Genomic DNA, 16,233 nt, shown 5'->3' on the forward strand with positions numbered 1-16,233 from the left:
GTAAACACGGCTGTGCAATTGCAATATCATAAAATATCGCCCGCGCGATGTATAATATTACGTGTATGTACCTTACGGCTGCCGTGGGTAGGTCCGCCCGAAAAACCAGCAAAACAATACGCATTGTAAGAGCGTTATTAACAAACCGCCTCGATAGCACTTTTTTATTTGTATTATTCGGTAGTTCGGTACAGAGATATAGGTACGCGCGTGAGTTAATAATTATTTACGTATACAAAATATTTTATTATCGGTAAGCGTTGGCGCAATATATTTTTGTTCCTATAGTCTCCCCACACACGATATGCGACAGCAACACAATAACACTTACACGTACGGAACATGAGGAACGCTCCATAGTTTTGAAAAATATGTATACAAAAGTACTGTATATGTACACCCATATATAATGAGCAATAACATTATACTGACGGTTGGTCGACGCTGCTGTTTCAATGCCTGCGAGTGGATCTGCGGGGAGCAGTAAAAGCGATGATGGTTGATTTTTCTCGTGAAAAAGGTGTCCTTGAGTTGGCATAAAAAAAACCCCCAAAAAACAGAGACCGGGAAAATGATCGTGGAAAAATAAACGATTCGATGAAAAATCAATGTCGTCGTGTGTGTGTACTCGCACATAATATAATTTATATAACCGTGATGATGACGACGACGAAGTCGATGATGATGACGGTGGATTGGTGGAGGTGATAATTTCGTGACTACTGCAGCAGTCTGTGGAGGCGGGTGAAGCAGGGGAATTTCGTCAGAACGGAAAAAAAAAAATCAGTTTCGGTTGTCACGGGTTGACAGGTTGATTGGACTCGGCCCAAACCGACATATATTGTGTATATCGCCACTATTGTAATACGCTAGGCGGTGGGTACATGGTTTTTTAAATAATATAATACCATCGAAAATAAGGCGGCGCGTGTAATAATTTTGTACACTGCATAGCCGGTGGTATATACGGTGTTGATAATCGGCCGAACGCAATCTAATCGGTCGAACGTACAGACTGCGAGCTACAGTGTAACAAGTATAATATTCTACCTATATAAATAGTATAATAAGACAGAGACAACGTACACGTACGAGGTACATGATAATACAATATTGTCATGTATGTGTATAAATATTATATATGCGACGCCAGCGGTAGGTACCTCAATAGGAGAGGAAAAAAAACTTAACCATTTATAGACTACGACGACGACGAACGTCGAGCGGAGCGCATTACAATAATGGTAATACGCTGCACAGCTATGATATTATAGGTACACGGTTACGTTACGACGACAATGAAACGAAATAATAATAATAATAGTAATGATATTATATTATATATATTATTATATATTATACAATGCGGGAAACGCGGTGGCGTTGGCAGGCAGCTGCTGCTGACCTACAATGAGTATGCGCGAGTACGTCGGTGTTGATGTCCGGGTGGGGGGTGGGGGACCGGTGCGTTTAATCGTAAACATATTATTGACCTTTGGGCCGGGTCGTTGAAAATAATAAATCGTTTACAAAAAAAACACATGCACATAATAATATATATAGGTAGTCGGCACCTATAGTTCGAGCTAGCTTACGCATAATAAAATAATATACCGATGGGGGTGCAATGGAATAGGATATTTTCGTCCGTTGTCGTTTATCGCGCCACACGGTCGTTATATTGTATATATTTTGTTTGAGTATAGCTGGGGGACTATGGGGGAGTGCAGATGGGGGAACTTGAACGCCCGAGTAAAACAGACCTAACCACCATCAAAAAATAAAAACGTTTATTGATAGAAGATATGTTTGTTAATTAATATTAATATGAGGTTGTAGCTATGAAATTGTGATTATAATATTGATGTCATTGAAAACGCTTTACAAGTGATCGAATCGCTGTTGTAGTACTCAGCACTCTCCTATCTCCAAAATAGTAACTACGAAGTGCATAATATCTAAAAGTATCGCAACGCACGATATTTCCTTCAATTGCGCAACTAAAATTGCAACTTTATACGAACTCGTCGAGCACTCCACAATTTTAGTATCACCAACATTTAATGTCCCGAGAACCAGATATGGAAATACCAACTGTTCTCGTCTTCTCGACCTTTATATTTCGATTAATTTTGTCTGTGACGAAGAACCGGGTGGGTAATACGAAATCCCGACATCACGTTGCAGAATACAGACTGACGAGTTTCTGTGTCGTCGGGACAGAACGAGCATACCATCCGGCGCTATCTGTCGGCCGAACCACAAGCCGAACGATGTCGACGTGTCGTCCGTCCGCTAGATAGCAGACTAGAGCTCGTCGGAACCACCCAAAACAAAAAAAATCTTAACGTCAACAACAGACGACAAAAACAACAATAACATCACCAGCACAACGTCGATACTTCTTATTTTTCTCGACCCCCCCCCCCCTCCTTAGGGCCGGAGTGTGGGGAGATTCTCTCAGATGAAATACACATCGATTTTCAAAAACTGTAGAACCAATACATCGATTTATTGCAAAACGAACAGCTTTTTTAAAATTTTTTCTTCCGTGTGAAACACGTGTGTGTGACGTGTACAAGGATTTTAGGCCGAACACATAAAACATGTGCACCGCTTAATTAGCTCAGAAGAGATTGACATCGATTTCCAAAGAATTAAAAATTATACTCCACGGAACAAACTCAATTATTAAAAAAATAAAAAATGTAACCGTCGATGATAGCACGATAAATTATCATACAAATATAGAATTATTGCCAAGGTTAACGCAAACAACATAATATTTTATAACACCTATATCAATACGATTATGGATCAATAGAAATTATCAATGAAAAAAAAAGCCAAATAAACAATAACAGAACCTTAATATTTGGATGACTGTATATTAATGTTTATACATAAATACCTAGACACCTTGTGAACAAAGTTTAAATAATTATTGTATGGATGTGACTGAATCGAAATTTGGAGTCTCGTGCACATTATTTTTCTGGTGTGTTTTATCCAACATAAAACCAACTAAGGACAATTAAGTCTATAATAGTACTATATAACCAACATAATATTATATTGATGTATAGGAATGTAACCCCCACGTGTTTAAGAGTAAATAATTTGTTATTTTTAAAGTTTGAAACGTGTTTAAAGGCGTTTGATTATTATTCTTACAATCGAATCTCGTATTATTATTTATTATACTGGTAAATATATTGTTTATATACTTAATTAGGTATCATGGGAGGGTTGGGTACCGGATAATACCTAGTTATTAAGGAAAATTAATGGTGTACGCGTCCATGGACTATGGAGAAGAATTTCGATGGATCGTGGGATAAGGGCCGATACACGCATGTTATGGTAGGTAATAACGACTAATAACTAATATTGCTGCCTATAACATTTATAAAGCATTTGATCGGATGATAAAACGACTTTATAGCCGCAAAACGCGTAGTATGATTATATTATGGTTGAAATCTATATAGGTACAATGTGTTTTCCCGCGTCGTCGATGGAAAACTGTAAGCAACAATCACCATAAAACACAAACGTGTATGATACGAGAAAAAAAAACCATAAAAATGAGTTTTGAATCGACTCAATAAATTACATAGAAACGAAAACAAAAATATTGAAATGCACGATACATCAGGTTCCACTTTATATGCGATTATCGGTCAAATACAAGTTAAAATACGTTAAAATTAAAATATTAGACTCCCAAACAAAAATCTTTAAAGGTGACACACTGGACTACTCTCACGCCGACACGTCTGGCATCGTACAAGGTATTTGTTCAATATTTATGATACAAATGAGTACAGTTTGTAAATTGTTCTAGTGGATAAAATTGCATATAATTTTATACGCGTACAGTCGTAAAGAGACTACAGACACTTAAAAAAATAGTATTATTTAAGACATGTTTTTTTAAAATTGTATTTTTATTGTATTATTCAGTGGCGTACCTGTGAAACATTTTTGGGGGGGGCATAAATTAATTGCACAATTTTTTATGGTTATAAATTATAATATAATCTGAAACAAAATATGAATTATATAACAAAATCTAAATTTCTTTTTTTACTGCCAGCAAATAAATCAATAACTTCGTCAACTTCAACTGTTCTGTGTCTATGAATATTAAGCAGAGCTAACCCAACTAAGTGACTATATATTGTGACCATAACATTACTCCTAATCCCAATTTAGTCGAATATTGACATTTTATACATAGATAATATACTATCATTATTTTATAATACATTGATAAGTGATATCAAAAACTTTTGATATCAAACACGATTAAAATCAGTGAAAATTAAAAATATTTATTATTTACATTATTTAAGCTGGACAATGAATTTGCATTATGACATCAAAAAACTTCTCGGGGGGGGGGGGGCAAATGCCCCTGTTGCCCCCCCCCCACAGGTACGCCACTGGTATTATTATTATTGTATTTGTAGTGTAAGTTTAAATTAATATTCGCAACCCAAAACAATTTCCACACGGGTAATATCCTATTTAATATACTAAGTAACCTTGCATCATAATGGACGCATCTGCATAATAACATGTAATATTGAATAGGGGCTTGAACGATTTTAATTTTTTTAATTTAACGATTTACGCTTAATTCGGTTAAACACACGAGGTTGATACAAAACGGTTGTAACGCTTTGGTTTGTTTAAGTCAAATAAAAAATACACTGGCGCGGAGAACAATAATGCAGACTAGAAATCAATAGAAAAACAATTGATTCCCGAAATTAATTTCTCTTTTGTTAGTTCGTTGTCGTTACGGTATACGCCATACATACATAATATTATAGTATGTGAACAGACCGGCACCAGTGAAAACAACAAAACGCGTAATCTCGTCGAGATTCTTATTTTTTAATCGAAAGACGATTACTAATTTACGCGAACAAACGAAAGGAACACAACGACGGCGAGTCTTCTCTCGGGGTATGCATATTTTAACACCGCACACTGTCTGTTTGTCTGTGCCACAGTCATGAACAAAATTAATTAATACAACAAATTTGATGAGATAATGCGTTTTCTGTAAGCACGCGACCAACGGTTGCTAAAAAGTAAAAAAAAACAAAACAAACTCTCTGCGCCCAGCCCCGTTTCCAGGCCATTAATGTGTAGCGTACAATATTATTGAGAGGATTACAGCGCACTATTGTCTATTTGCAGTTTTCTCTCCCACCTGAAACATGGCAAATTTGCGTTCAGCATAATCAGCCTTGTGTTGTTAGCTTTATTGTTACAGTGAATTGACCAATTATTAAACTTAAAGTTAAGAACATCATCTGCGTTTGTGAGTTAATTTTTTTATGATATTTAAATATTCTAAGCTTGTTATGAGTAGGTAAAATATTACAATGTCAAAGTGCCCTTATTTTGCATAAATATTTAAAAATTCTAAAAATAAGCTAACGTAAAACACAGATAATGTTCTGAACTCCAACACCCTAACGTTATTAAAGCTATAACAACACAGAGGTGGTTGTGCTGATCGAACATTTGATATGTTGAGCGTGGGTCAGAGAAAGAAAAACAAATGATGGGCAGACATCCTCTTTTTAACGAATTTCGGCAATAAATACAATCAACTGCTCTGGTAAACGGTTTAATTTTTAATTTTTTGTAATAATCGCTATTCCGTCGATGCTTTTGACGGGTACGCGTATCAATTACGAACTACACGGTGGAGAGTATATTATTGTTATAAAAGACTAGCGACATTATTGGAACTCGTATATTATATTATTTTACATTATTATATATAGTGAAAGTATTAAAAACGCTGTTCACGCCACCGCGGCGGCGACTGTTGGTTTCAGTGCCGCCGTGTCCCCATTCGAAAAGTGAAAGATCCATCTCTCCCCCTCCTGATAGCATTTCCCCACGCCACAACACCATAACACGATAGTACCGGTAGACTGGAACCTACCGCCCGCTCGGCACGTACGCGTACGACGTGTGTGTGTGTATTTTTAGTCGGGTCGTAGAAATTTTAATTTTAGAAAACGCCGGACCCGCTCTATAATAGACGGACCTATATACGTATATAATATCATGTATAATATGAAAATATGTGTGCGTGCAGCGAAGCAAAACGCTTTTGTATAATATTATTGTGATATGGTATTAGACTTATTTATTTACAACAGCCGACAGATAGGTATAGTCGAACGAGCCGTTTAAATATGCAAAAGTCGGTAGGTTAGTATGGTGAGTGAATAATATTGGTTATTCGATCGCGTTTAAGACTATATTTTATCCAGAAGAAAATTGGTGGTGGTGGATGTAGAATTTCGCCAGGCAATAGGTTATTATATTGAGTTCCCGACCATTATATAATATTACTATTAACATAAGACAAGTCCAGTTCGATCGCTGGGAACGACCCAAGTATAAACATAAATGAACACAACTCCCGTGATGATGTATATTACATATGGTACACAGAAGCCGGTACGGTTTTACTCGTGAACAAAAAAAAGTCGGTGGGCTGTTGCAGCGGACCGGATATCGGTAGTAATGACAATAGTAACGACAATATTAAATAAACTTCGTTGACGAACGGATGAAAAAAAAAAAAAAAATACAGAGATTTCACTTTGATTATTTCCAGCAAATATAATACTATATTGTGATGACTAAGAGAAAAAATTCAGTCGCATAGACGACGACGACGACGACGAAAAATCCGACTGGTTAACCGGCTCCGGGGTGTAGGTCAAATGTCGGTTCCCTTTCTATAATAATAATAATAATAATATAATATATTAAACTGCGAATGACCCACATATGCGGTATACCGGCTCGCGGTGTATAATAATATCCCAAAACCGACGATGTTTCACCATTTTGTATACCTACTCGAATAAAAGTAGTCACGTCCGTCGGCCACTGCAGTTATCTAACCCGTACGCACCGTCGTTCGTTCATCTCAGTCGTCGTTGTATGTGGTAAACGTTTATTTTTTTTTCTTTCGATCCCGCGACCGAGCACACACGGTTCATTACCGGGTGACAATACAGAACAGCCGTGCATAATATTCGTCACCGTCGTAGGAAAAAAATGATTTATCTACTACCGACCTCCTGCGTTACGATGCTCCGTTACGTATTAGGTAATGCGTGCACGATAAAAAATGTACCTTTGAGGTACATTACTGAGAGACACGAAACTCGTAAAACCGATTGCCACGATCCCTTTAGACAACGAGCGTTTCCTGAAATCATCGACCCGCAGAGAAAATACATCGTCCGACGACCTTGGTCCGATTATTATCGTCGTCGGCGTTTCGTTTCGGTCCATTCACCGCGCGTTCTTTCGATTCATGAAATCCTCGTCAATTTCCCTTTATAATGATAAATAATTATCACTAAACAACGCAACAACAACAATAATATTATTGTCGTGTCACGATCAGACTGTTCGCGATAGAAAGTCCTTGACTCGCACAACCCTTTGAACGAATAGACGCCTACACTGGTATGTGCCAACACACACGCATAAGTCGGGGGGGGGGGGGGGGGTTAGGACGCCGAAAAGAATTGAAAAATAATATTATTATGAATTTTAATACAACGACGCTCGTGTGTGAGAGGCATAATATATTATAACACACAACGTTATAAGCTGTACAAATTCAACCAATTAATGTGTCATGCACATACGGGTAGCGTATACATAACAAACACAATATAAAAAACAGACCACATCAACCCGCATTTGAGTTGTTCTCTCTCGCAGACGAACGTGCGTTCAATTAAAGATAAATCAACTTTTTTATCATTAACTTTCAAAAACACGCTCAATTAGATGTGTATACACTTGGATGCGATTTTTATATAGACACGATTTTTAGTTTAACGTAAACCAATCGACTTAATTGATTTAATTGATTCAATTTTAACGGGAGAACAAAACTATACAGCACACTATAAATTGCAGCCGAACAGTCACCATGTTGTACATCACTACAACGCTACGTATAACTAGCTAACCACAATTAATAAAATAGAAACGTTACCTATACTGCATGTCATTACACTACTAAAATGTGTAACAATTTTCGATGTATTTCGAAAGAAATATTATACAAAGTCATGTGTATTCGTTTGTATAGTAGATAGTACCATACTATGCAGTAGGTACCTATATTGTACAATAATATATAGTACGCCCGAGATTACATTATCATGGACACCTCGAAAAATTCTATTCCTCGTTAAAGTTTGGCCTACATATTACTATCAGTCGAGTGTTTTAACCCTCCGCCGTAGTTTGCAAGGTCAAGGAGTTATTGTCGTGGATAAAAAAAACGAGCGTAAACCATTATATACAGATTAACATAGTATTAATAGTAATAATAATGTATGTAATAACGAGCCAATCACCTCGACGACGACGGCGCGTATGTTACACTCATCGGGCACACCGCGGTATGTTAAATAATTAAAAATTGATAAAAAGTTCGATGCAGTGATCCGTTATACCTTATAACGCATACTATGGTGATTGTCACAGCGGACGGTCTACATGAAACGTTCTTTTACTATGTATGGACAAAGAGAAAGGCCTCCTCTCTTTCTCCCTCGTATATAACATTATTATATTATATTAATGTACCACCGTTCCGCGGCCGCCCAAGGTTAAGCTACCCAAGGGCGATATTGTTCTCCGACGAGCACACACCGCAACGGATGCGAAGAAGAAAACTACAGAGTACATAGTCGTTATTGTAGGTACCGTTAGGTATTTTTTACGTTCGAAATATGCTTTAGTATTATTATTATTATTATCATTATCTGATGATGATGGGATGCGAGAGAATAAAAGAAAATACACCAGCAGGCGACGAACTCGCTGTATAATAATGTAATATATTCCCCTTTCTGGGTTTGATGTAACTCATTATTTTTTATTTTTTTATTTTTACCCGTGTTGTTAGGATTGTTTTAGGAGGTTTTTATTTTCTGTCTCGAACACACACAGCCGGTTTCTAATATTATGTTTATGATTTTTATTTTCGAGAAAAAATGAAAGACCACAACTAAAAAATATATATTGTACCGTTGGCTCGGAGAGCGAGTGAAGTATATATATATATTATTGAGGGGCGGTGGGAGACTGCAGCAGCGGGGAGGGGAAAAGAAAGAGATATACAGACACGCGAGGCTCAATGACCTACATATTTGTTTTCGTATCAGTCCACGGGAGTGTGGTGTATAGATATATGTACATTATATATACTGTGTAGTGTATAAACACACAAGGTCTATCCCAAAATTAATAATCCCCACCTTCACGTCAACAAAACGGCAGCGGTGGCGACGGGAACGGTGACGACAACGACGACGTATAATGGCTCCCGATACTACTTTATTTCTTTTGCCATTTGTAACGAAATAATGTTTTCTTTTGTAAGAGTAAAAATAAAAAAAAAACATTTTGGCACTCAGAGGTCCGCAGAGGTCAACCGTCGAACTTTGAATAAATTTCCGTAACCCAATTACGTGATTGATATCCCGTTGAGTGTACACATCGTATATAATAATAATATTATAATATGTATATAGCTTATACTATATAATAGTACATACAGCGTGTACCATAATACAACAATATTATGTATGTGCGTATATATAGTACACATAATAATATATTATATATAATATACGTACACTAAGTAATCGTTTAAATAAGTTTTTTTATTATTATAATTTAGAGATAATTATTATTTCTTGCTGCATTTACACACATAAACGTTCGGTTATTACGCAATCGACGACGTGAATATTCCTAGTTCCACCAAGGTCGTTAATATGTACGTGCACATAATGTAATTGTAATATATAAGTGTAGTCGGAGAGATACAACAAACGTATGCCTATAGTTGCATGTATAACTCGCGTAGCCAATTCAACGAGTAACAAATTCATTTTTTCATTTTTCTTATTATTCATATCCGAGCCGCGTATAAAAAAATGATTACTATAATAATTTTCGTGAAAATATTGACGCCGGCAATAAAAAGCGAAAATCGTATCGAGACGCTATGTGCAGGAACGCCTACCTAATAATAATTGCAAGGCTTTCCGTTTTTTTTCATTTCTAAACAGGTAGGTACACCGCGGTCATTCGGTTTGTTTTTCTCCTCGCGCGTTATTTGCCGACCATATGATATTATTATTACAATTATAAAAACGTATAATAGTAATAATAATAGACCGGTAGCCGCGACGTTTCGAGTGTTTGATTTGCTAACTAGGCCAAGTAAATACGGACGCACATAATATTTGTTGTATTATTACACATATCGAACTTAATAGACCACACGTCGAAAAACTGTGACGACATTAAAATAACTTTATCGCTATGGCTACGAACGCGTTCGACCGAAATATGAAAATCCTTTTTGACGATAAAATCATAAAAACAAATCTATAGGTTTGTAATAATTGTATTTTTACAATAGCCTCACACGTATGCACACGATTAAAGAAGAACGTGTGGGGGGGTTTTGTCCACAAGGGGCGGTGAAATGCGATCGATTTCAATTTGGCACCGTTAGACGGACACTCGCTGCGGCGTTAGTGTGTGTGTGTGTGGGTGGAGGGTTGGATGGCCCAAGAGACGTGTTACTCAACATATTATAATATTATAATAGGTATGACCTAAAATCATTTTTTTTTTTAAATTGCTATAAAAGCACTCACCGATTTTTCCACTCATCGGACTGTACGGGTCGTAGCTGTTGGTCGACATTGGAGACGTGTTGTAACCACCGCCGCCACCGCCGCCACCGCCGCCGCCGTTCGATATGACTGTGTAGGATATGTGCGACGTGCCGGGCGAAGAGGCGGGCGGCGAGTTGACGGCCAACCAATCGTCGGGCCTGAGTCGCTTGACGCCAGCGATGTCGCTAAACAGGGTGGAACAGCCGTTGCGGGACGGCGGCACTTGCTGCTGCGGCCCGGGCAAGTGGCCGCCTGGCGGGCTGCGCACGATGACGGCGTCGGAGGCCGCCGGCAGGCCGTGGTAACTGCCACCGGTGGCCACCTGCACCACGGCAGGACTACGGGGTTTGATGATGACCTCGGTGCCGCCACGGCCACGGTTGTACGACATGAGGCCGCCGACACCGCCGCCACCGATACCGGCGGCGGCAGCAGCGACACCACCACCGCCGACGTCACATTTCTGGTCCATCATTGCAGCCGCGTGCAGGTCGCGCGTTATCACGCATGGACTGTTGCGGCCCGGCACGGCGTGCTGCTCGCCGCCGCGGTTCGGCCGCTACGCGCTCCACACCGCGATGGTCGCCTGCTCGTCGTCCGCTTGAACGTCGCCACGTTGGTGCATGTCCCGCAGCCTACACACGCGCCGCGCACTTTCGTCGTCGTCGTCGAGACGCGTACCGCACTCACACCGACGCGATATCACCACTTATTTGATTTCACTATAATTTATTATTATAAAAATCGATACGACACTTCACGCGATACACCAAGCACGTCATCTACACGACACTTTGTATGTACACGCGACACGGTTGCCTGTCACTTTTTGTTACTGCTACTTGTGACTGTTTCCAGACCTGCGAACAAAAACGTAGAGTAGAGTTAGAAAAACGGATTTCAAATTTGTTCTTCACACATGCTATAATACTCATGAACAAAATTATGTATTAAAAAAAAATGGACGCTTTTCGGAAACCATGTGATTTTGCCGAACACCAAGTCGTGTGATAATAATACACCTAATACTTCTATATTTTCATTTATTATTGAAAAGTTGTCCCGACTTAAATCAACTAAACTTATAAAGATGCCTATATCAATTACAATTGCAGAGTTTGTAAATCAGATATAGCAAGCAATGGTTACGCAGTTCAAAGATACGTAGAAAGTTAGATTACTAGGTTTTAAAATTTAACAGATTACAATCATACAAAAACATTTTTATAATTTTTTACAAACACATCATTTTATTTATTTTTTAATTTTATTTTTACAATAACAAATGAAGTATAATTAACTTTAATTTTAAACACCGTGGAGACGACCACATAACAATTCGAGGCTGTTAGGACAGTCATTCAGTCAGTTATTGGATAGATGACAGAAGAAGCGTATTGATAGTTCCCTGACGTGATTTTTGATTATTACGTTATTTGAAATCTGGGAGTAGTGCTTCGTTTCGAACAAACCAGAAATCACTTAAAATCACACGTATGAATTTGTACTGTAATAATAGTTAATGCAGTGGTGTAACGAGAAATAATTTTCAGACGAAAGATATTAAATATATTTTAAGCAATAATACATCTGTACAATATTGAATATTTTAACACTTACATAAACATATTATAAAGCATTCCCTGAACTCTGAAGTTGTGAAGAATTGTAAAATTAGTAAAAATTAAATTAGGAGCGCATTTGCCAGGTAAGCTAGTGTACTGTTCCGGGGGCGCTGAGACTTGGACGATATTACTAAATAGTAAATACTAATAAATAATAAATAATGAACAGTTTTAAACCACAAATATTGAGCCATTAGGAAAAATTAAATACCATAATTATACGATCAAACAGTATAGTTTTTAATATGCATATGTATTATATATAAATCAAAGATACGTCCATCATTCGTGTTTTAATTGATTCGTGATCAATTTTAAGGCACTATATAGAAGTGCCCAAGACAAACTTTTATAGTGACCCAATAAATGAAAATACTCCTAAACTTCTTACCATTATTTAAGTATTAAAAATAAGTGGATAAATGATAATAGTAATGTAATAAAAATATGCACCAGTGCGGACTTTAGATTTAGCGAAAATAGTGCTTATTAAGAGGACTCACTGCACCCGCATATGTTGTCTCTGTCTTACAAATGTACATGACAAAACTGTTTTGCTCGGGACAACTATACTCCCTCTGTATTTATAGTAGAATTACCAAAATTCCACAACGCACTGGGAAAATATTTATCTGTGTAACTGCGTTTCTATTATTTGGATAACATAAATACAAATAAAGTTATCAGTTTAAAAACATTAGGTTTTTTCCTTATAATTATTAAAAATTATTGGTTAGTGGCTTTTAGAGCGATCAAAAACCTTTAACTTCAACACAAATAAAATTCTTCCCCATGAGTTGTGGAATTTTGGTAATTTTACTATAAATACAGAGAGAGTAGTTGTCCCACGCATAACAGTTTTTCCTGTGCTGTACGCATTTGTAAGACGGAGACAGCACATTCGGGTGTAGCCTCCTCTTAAGTAATTAAATATGATTATTGCCCAGTTTACAATCTGTATATTTAAGTGTGTTCGTATAAACCATAGTAAGTAATAAAGATTTTAGAATTATTTATTCAATATAACAAGGGTTAGGGTACTTAATTGTTAATATAGTTTTTATTTTTTTCGTAAACATATACTAAATATAACAACCAACATGTTGGGTTTATGGTATAATAACTATTGTAATCGCAATAAACTATATTATGTATTTGATAAGCTACCTAAAAACGTAAGTATTCAGAAAAAAAATATATCTTTGGAAAATCAATAGATAAAAAGCCCGGAATAAAACTGGTTGGGGGCCGTTATAGAGTACTTGGCAGTTTACTACCAAGTCCGCCTTGGTAATATCTATATTTTAATGAGAAAGAGTTTAAGTGCACCTTTTTAATAAAATAAAAAATATTTTAATTACTAAGTAGTAAATACATATAACACAAAGAGCTCAGTCATGTTTGAAAAAAACAAAACAAAGTGTTCTAAAATTCAACCGATTTAAAAAGAGTTAAAAATGATATCTTTGCATCACAATACAATTTCAATTAGGAAAACATTCACCCTTGCAGGGCGGTTTTTGGGTTTCGTTATCGGCGCCACCGTCGATTCATTTCGCCGGACTCGATCCGTTACATTCATAACGATTTATGCACTATAGACATATTTAGTTTGGTCCGCAGAAATTATAATAACAGAGCCGTTCCTGGAAAGCGAAAAAAAATATTGTCGTCGTTAACAATGGACAAGAAGCGAACTAATTATTTGGCATGTGCGTTTTTAATTTTAAAAAACATGTGTATTCGAGCCAATTAAGATTTTTACCAACGACGAGTAATTCGAGTAAATAACGCGAATCTCAAATACACATATAATTTCGTTTAAATTGAATTACCGCTATAAATAACACACACACACAAAATGCACTATAATATAGTTTATGGGGACTAAAATAAAACCAAAGCTTATCGATACGGGTTTATTTTGGAAATGAAGGCAGTACAACAAGCATTTAATGTATTTTTTTTTTAAATTAAAATAAAACTATAATAATTGGTACCGAAAAAAAAACAAAAACCCGCGTTCAGCGACAATCAACACAGCTCATTAATAAATCCAGTTGAAACGAATTGGTTACGTTTTTTTTTATAGTCGATCGAACAATGATTACAATTCGCATTCAAACGTCTTAAAACGATAGCCAATGACGAAGGGGCACCGCACTCGTGTCTACTTGTCTGGAAACGGAGACTTATTTTTTTACTATCATCGCACATGGATAATATGATTGTACACTCTCTAGGGGGGGGGGGGGCTTCATTGAAATAGATTTCGAGATCACGTCTTCGAACGACATAATATTAGGATAGAAAAATAACCTAACCCAACCCTATCAAGTTTTAGATGCATAGGAGGGGGAGCACCTCATGCACCAGAATCGGCAGGCACGCACTTCAAACGGAACTGGTGACTAAGGTGGGGAGGGGGGTGTTGGAGGTGCTGTCCGTGACGTGTAAACAACGACGACGCGGTAACGGCAGTTTATGAATGTTTACGAAAACGCGACGATGATGACGACACGAATTCCACGTCCTGTCGTGCAGATGTGTGTCACCACCACTGAGCTCGCGGGCGGAAGTTTCGTCACGGCGGTGGTGGAACACAACACCCGCGAAAGATGCCTGCCGCATGTCGAACACAGAGTGCCGCGTCCCATGAATCCTCGTACGATCCTTTACGCGTTTCAAGTCTCAAAACGCTGTAACCGCGACGGAGGGAGGGTGGTTAATGATTTTCAGACAGGGTTTCTTGTTGTTGTTATTTATTAACAACCAATAATATTTAATAATAATAGGTACATGATAAACGTGTGGCCGGTGTTAGGGTAACTAATGTAAAAAGCCAAAATGACCCAAATCTACAGACCCACACACCGACCAACACCTCAACGACGCGGGCTGATCAGATCTCAGTATTATGACCTGTGGAAACGCGTATCCGGTTATCGAGCGAAGGAAAACACGAACACCTACAAACCATCTACAGAGACTGATGCGAAAATTACTAGTATACAAAACTGTTAACGAAAAGTTACATTGTTCTGTGCTATTGGGAGAGAAAATATTATATTAAATTATAATGTATTCAATATTAATAATACGATGTTTGTAATATTAATATGTAGTAGGCAAAACTAACCACGTCCGTTCACGGAAAGCGGCTCGAACGCGAAACCACGACACACGCACAGTTGACACAACACTTGTAACGGCACGCGAAAAATCGGACGTTAAAACAAAACAATAATAATATAACATGCACTGGCGATTTTCACTCGCGTCACTGCGGATCGAATAGATCGTAGTCCAAGTCGTCGACGGCACACGCGCGCGTAGACCAACAGACAGTACTTAACGGACGGCGCGTACTGCTCCGGCGACGCCGCGACGGGGTAACGCGAACCGCACGCCGCCCGGCCGCCGCGCATGGTCGGGGCTCGTCGTTAGCGGTCGGTCGCCGACGTCTTTCACACTGCGTTGGTGGGGTTGAGTGGGGGCTCCGGTGCAAGTCGGTCGTCCGGGGGTCGGGGACGCGACGCCGGTGTCGGTAGGACGGAGGGGAGCGCCGGGCGTTTCCCGTGCGCGCTCTCCGCTCGAATGGGTGAACGGTCGACGGACGGATGGGTTAGGTTACAGTGCGGCGGGGGGGAATCAGTGGCGACCGCCGCCGCCCGATCGTTCGTTCGGACGGACGTGGAAACGTGCGCGAGCGATTCCCAACGTGAACCGAGCTTGCGCGTGCGGCAGTGCGCGAAAGGAAAAATACGGTAAGAGGTGTCGGTCGGAAAAACCGGTACAAGGAGATCCTGCGACTCAACGGTGATCAGAGATCC

General features: G+C 38.4%; 1 protein-coding gene across 1 annotated transcript in view; it reads right to left on the bottom strand.

Annotated features, from left to right (window-relative positions):
* LOC111037028 (ecdysone receptor-like) overlaps window positions 1–15,778 on the bottom strand; it is a 36,627-nt gene extending 20,849 nt beyond the window's left edge. Inside the window, exons 1-2 of the mRNA XM_022319379.1 lie at window positions 15,540–15,778; window positions 10,755–11,635 (exon numbers count right to left, since the gene is read on the bottom strand). Of these exons, the coding sequence (XP_022175071.1) occupies window positions 10,755–11,250 (496 nt within the window). The 5' untranslated portion in view covers window positions 11,251–11,635; window positions 15,540–15,778. The remainder of the gene's footprint in view (window positions 1–10,754; window positions 11,636–15,539) is intronic.
* Window positions 15,779–16,233: the final 455 nt, after the last annotated feature.

Source organism: Myzus persicae, unplaced genomic scaffold, assembly GCF_001856785.1.
Source record: "Myzus persicae strain clone G006 unplaced genomic scaffold, MPER_G0061.0, whole genome shotgun sequence".
NCBI lineage: Eukaryota > Metazoa > Arthropoda > Insecta > Hemiptera > Aphididae > Myzus > Myzus persicae.